The sequence below is a fragment of the Rhagoletis pomonella genome, unplaced genomic scaffold (assembly GCF_013731165.1).
Source record: "Rhagoletis pomonella isolate Grant_MI unplaced genomic scaffold, Rhpom_1.0 Rhpom_scaffold_00009, whole genome shotgun sequence".
Taxonomy (NCBI): domain Eukaryota; kingdom Metazoa; phylum Arthropoda; class Insecta; order Diptera; family Tephritidae; genus Rhagoletis; species Rhagoletis pomonella.
The window spans coordinates 30,764,616-30,768,934 of record NW_023458563.1 but is presented as its reverse complement, the minus strand read 5'-3'; the positions used below and the strand labels follow the sequence as shown (position 1 = coordinate 30,768,934).

At 35.6% G+C, this 4,319-nt stretch overlaps 2 protein-coding genes across 2 annotated transcripts in view; one reads left to right on the top strand and one right to left on the bottom strand.

Annotated features, from left to right (window-relative positions):
• LOC118745487 (augmin complex subunit dgt6) overlaps positions 1–2,029 on the bottom strand; it is a 3,989-nt gene extending 1,960 nt beyond the window's left edge. The window contains exons 1-3 of the mRNA XM_036478935.1: positions 886–2,029; positions 368–793; positions 5–304 (exon numbers count right to left, since the gene is read on the bottom strand). Of these exons, the coding sequence (XP_036334828.1) occupies positions 5–304; positions 368–793; positions 886–1,747 (1,588 nt within the window). The 5' untranslated portion in view covers positions 1,748–2,029. The remainder of the gene's footprint in view (positions 1–4; positions 305–367; positions 794–885) is intronic.
• A 1,327-nt stretch (positions 2,030–3,356) lies between these two features.
• LOC118745718 (spindle and kinetochore-associated protein 1-like) overlaps positions 3,357–4,319 on the top strand; it is a 2,163-nt gene continuing 1,200 nt past the window's right edge. Inside the window, exons 1-2 of the mRNA XM_036479333.1 lie at positions 3,357–3,933; positions 3,990–4,126. Coding sequence (XP_036335226.1) covers positions 3,538–3,933; positions 3,990–4,126 — 533 coding nt within the window. The 5' untranslated portion in view covers positions 3,357–3,537. The remainder of the gene's footprint in view (positions 3,934–3,989; positions 4,127–4,319) is intronic.

Genomic DNA, 4,319 nt, shown 5'->3' with positions numbered 1-4,319 from the left:
CGATCTATGCTTTTATTCAGGGTGGCACTAATATTATTCGTATTCATTGCTTTCTCGGCTATTGGAACTGGTTCAGATTCCAAATCATTGTGAAAAATGTTTTGGCGTTCTCGCCAACTTGTACTCAACAAAGCAGTCGATGATGAAGTATTATTTAAAGTTTTGCGTTGTGCACGTGCAGTACGTGCAGTATGAATGGTTCGCAATAAATGCATTGAATCGATAACGCGTGATTTGTTCAAGGTATTATTCATTTCAACGGAAGTGTTTTTAGCTGCTTGTTTACGTGCGGAGCGCGGCAAAACTATGAATATAAAAATTTACTTCTACAGATTACTTACATTTTAACTAGAAATGCTAGATATACCTGAAACATTTCCGTAAAATGAGTCTGACATAAATTTCCCTTGTACATCGGCGAAAAGTGGTAAGCGCATACTATCCATACGAGCACCATTTTGCGTTTCCAATTTGATTGGGGGTGTGCAAACATACTTCATCATTAAAGAAGTGCAATCGTCGGTCGACTCTCCTGGAGTCGGTTTTCGCGGATTACAATGTTTTTTCATCTGTGAATTTAAAAACAGTTGAAAACTTGTGATTTGTTTTTCTAATTGTTGGTATTCATATTTTAGTGTAGATAACTCTGATGTAACTAGTTCGCCACAACTTCTTGACTGCTCTACTTCATTGAAAGCATTTTCTAAGTCTGGTTGAATTATATTAAATGTAACGATGAGTTCATACAATTTGACATCGTCCATGGATTTTGCACTGGGATGCAGAAATGTTTCTAAATGGAATATATTCAATATAGTTTTTGTTTCGTACAAAGAATTATATTATATACGTATGTAAATACATTCAAATGTAATTGATATTTACCTAAGTTTTCAGCATTAGTTGCATCACCAATTTTCTGTATTGCCTGTCGCACACGACTTTTATCGAATTTCATTTCCGCTTCTCTCAGTTGAAATTTCTCCATGAGCTGCTTCAAACCCACGAGTGGTTGTTCTAATTTGCGAACCATGTCAGAATCTTTGGCGAACGTATCTTGAAATAATTCCTTATTCGATTTCTCATACAACACTATAAATTGCTCATTGCATAATTGTGCTTTGCTTTTGCCTGTTTCTTGAGCCAACGTATCCAATATATTATTTAATTGCTGGGTTTTGTCACGTAATTGCACTATTAGCTCATCCACATTACTGATATAAGCTGAAGCATAATGTTTGAAGAATGCATTTTGTTTTCGCATGCGCTTTAAATTTAGGTCAGCGACATGTCCTGCTTCAACCTCTGCACCTAATAATTTCTCTCGATGGCGGATCTGCTCCTGGACCACAAATGTTACAAAATCCAATAAAAATATTATAAACTTTTTACCACCCGGCATGACAACTAAGTACGACTTGATGTCACCCCAATGCAGTTTATGTTTCTCATTCAAATATTTCAAGTATTCCACAGTGCTTGTTCGGAAATTTGCCTCGGAACGTTTATCTGTTATGGGCCAATAGAAGCGTTTTTTGAACTCGACCGCATCCAGCAAACAAAAAAGATAGTGCATTACGTGAAAAAACGCCTGAGGATTGGGTTTTATAAACATTTCTTCGCTCAAACATTTTCGTAGATCATCTGTAGGCGGTTGCAATAGGCCCAACCCGCGTAGCTTTTTGTACAATTTTTCACTGAGATCTCGTTCTTCCGCACGCTGTACGGCGATAATTGTACGATCCATTGCGATAAATAATTGCTCTACACATTGAATCTGCACATTATGCTCAAAGATATGAGAATACGTGACAATTTTCCCGATAAATTAAGTTCTTAGCGCGGATAATTTTCCTAATTGCACCCAGAAAAACTTCTGGCATTTTCAAATTGGAATTTTCACTAAAATTTGTTCACAATTTTTAACACTATTGTGAATGTGGCAATTTGTGAATGATCGGTTAGAGTGTTGACAAATGCTTAAATTTATACAACGTATTGCTGATTACGTTTTCAAAATCGTAGTAATCAAGGCGAATTTATACAAGGTGGTCTTGAAGGTGGTGTTACTTGTTGTATTTTTTTGTAAGCGAGCGACAAAAGAACGCTCAACTCGGGTAAAATTTCTGCCGGTAGCTGGCAAGAAACATGTGATTTCGCTGTGAAAACTTTTTTCAAACGTTTTTGTTGATGTGAAAAAGAAAAGTTTAGCATTTTTCTCAAATCCATGATTTTGTGATAAAGAATATCATTGTCTTAAACTCACACTGACATTGAATTTTTCATTTTCACTGCACCATTTCATTGAACGCGAATTGGCTCCAATGTCTAGGATTCTAGACAGCTTATTTAAAAAACCGTTAATTTGTAAGAGGTTAATACTTAAAAAATTATCAATAACATAACATTCACAGCCACTGTTAATATTCGTGGGATATGGGACTAAGCTATTATCCAAACTAGACCAGCTAATGTCACATAAGTTGAAATCGTCAACAATACAAGAATTTTCATTACTAGAAGCTAAAGCAAAAATATTATCCCTATGCGCTTTGTAAACAGTGAATCTAGATCATATGAAGCGCATACAAAAAGTTAAGTCAATATTTAGATCTTCGGGCGACGTTTGCGGGAACACGAATTTCTATGAGCTGCAATGTTACACACGAAGCACGGTCGAAGCAACATGCCCTGGTTGCTTCTACGGTTGTCTCGGGTGTTGTAAGCATTAGAGACGATGCCGCAATGGACGGGGCAAATCGTAACAAATTGCGGCGAATTCGTAAGGATCTATTGATTTTAGATTGTTCCGCTTGCGTTACGTTCCGTGCATTATAACCATTTGCATTCATTTCCCATACAATAGACAATTAAGTGACAGTTCACTCCGTTCCGTTACTTCCATTATAACCCTGGCATTAGACAGTAAATCAACTCGCTACTTTTCCGTGCGTTCATGCGTTGACATTTGAAATTAGATTGGTGGAAATGCTTAACAGCTGTTTTTTTTTTGTTTACAATGAAAGATGCGTAACATCAAATTTTTTAACGCGTCAGCGCTCAAACGGATGCAATGCCGTAGCAAATAAAAGCAAAGAACGTAAATTTACCTTCTTTGATAAAAGTATGTATCTTCAGATTTAAGACAGACCTCCATAGCATGTGTATCTTTATGCGTGCGTTTGACATTTACGCTTAGAAGTCAAATATCATTCAATTTTCTTACATTTTCGTGGCTTGTTGAATAGTTTCTGCCATAAAAATTTGTATATTAAATTTTCTGTCAAACCCCATTTTTGCCCCGTTAACTCATTTACGTCTTGGTTTTCCGTTGCGTCTTTTTAAAGTTTCGATCAGGATCAATTTGAAGGTTAATTTGTTTTGCATAAGATAAGCTCACAATAGAAAATTGTGCATCGTAAACTCCCTGCTTATTTTAAGTGTATATTTTGAAAGTTGATTCAATTTTTTATTTACAGAGCAAATACCTCAACTGTTAATTTAATAGGCGATAATTGATTTGTGGTCAGCATAATTATGGAAGAGATAACTTTTTTAATCAATGAAAAGATATCAATGATTGAAGAATTCATCGCTTTGAGTTTAAGGCGTGAGAAGGTACAATATGTAGCATCCACGCTCATTAAAGAGGCCAAGGAATTAAATTTGGTTATGGACAAGTTACAAAAGGCAGTGAAAGAAGATCTAGAGAAAGTAAACGAAAATCATGGACTTTTAATAAAACGTATGCAGCTGCAACAAGACGCTATTATTAAATATGTTCTAGCGGAGCGGCGACGTAAAATGCAAGAAGCTGAGTTACGAGATAAAGAAATGCTTGCAGCTGTCACTGCTTCGAATGTGCCAAGAACGGTTGAAAAAATGTCTGCAAACGTCTTGGAAAAATGTATGAGTGGACTCAAATTGCATTCTGTAAGTCTGGTTTCCTTTGTTATTGATTCGCCGATTAAAAACTATTTTAATTTCAGAACGTCTTCACGCCAATAACGTTAAAAAATTATAAAAATTCGCCAATGGTAAAACATAGACCCATCAACCCAATTCCGTTTAAGTTTCTTGATTTTGAGTACCGTATAACAGTGGAGCAATTCGAGTCCATTCCAAAGTAAGAAAGTGTATAAACTAACATGAATTAAAACTTTCCAGATTTTCAGTAACACAAACATGGCGACATTACAAGTAGATTAGTGGCATCGCAAATTTGTAAAATGTTACACATCTTCACTCCTATTGAGTACTAGTACAAAAATTACTCCAAATCAAACCATTACAAATTAATAATACATATGTGTATGTTA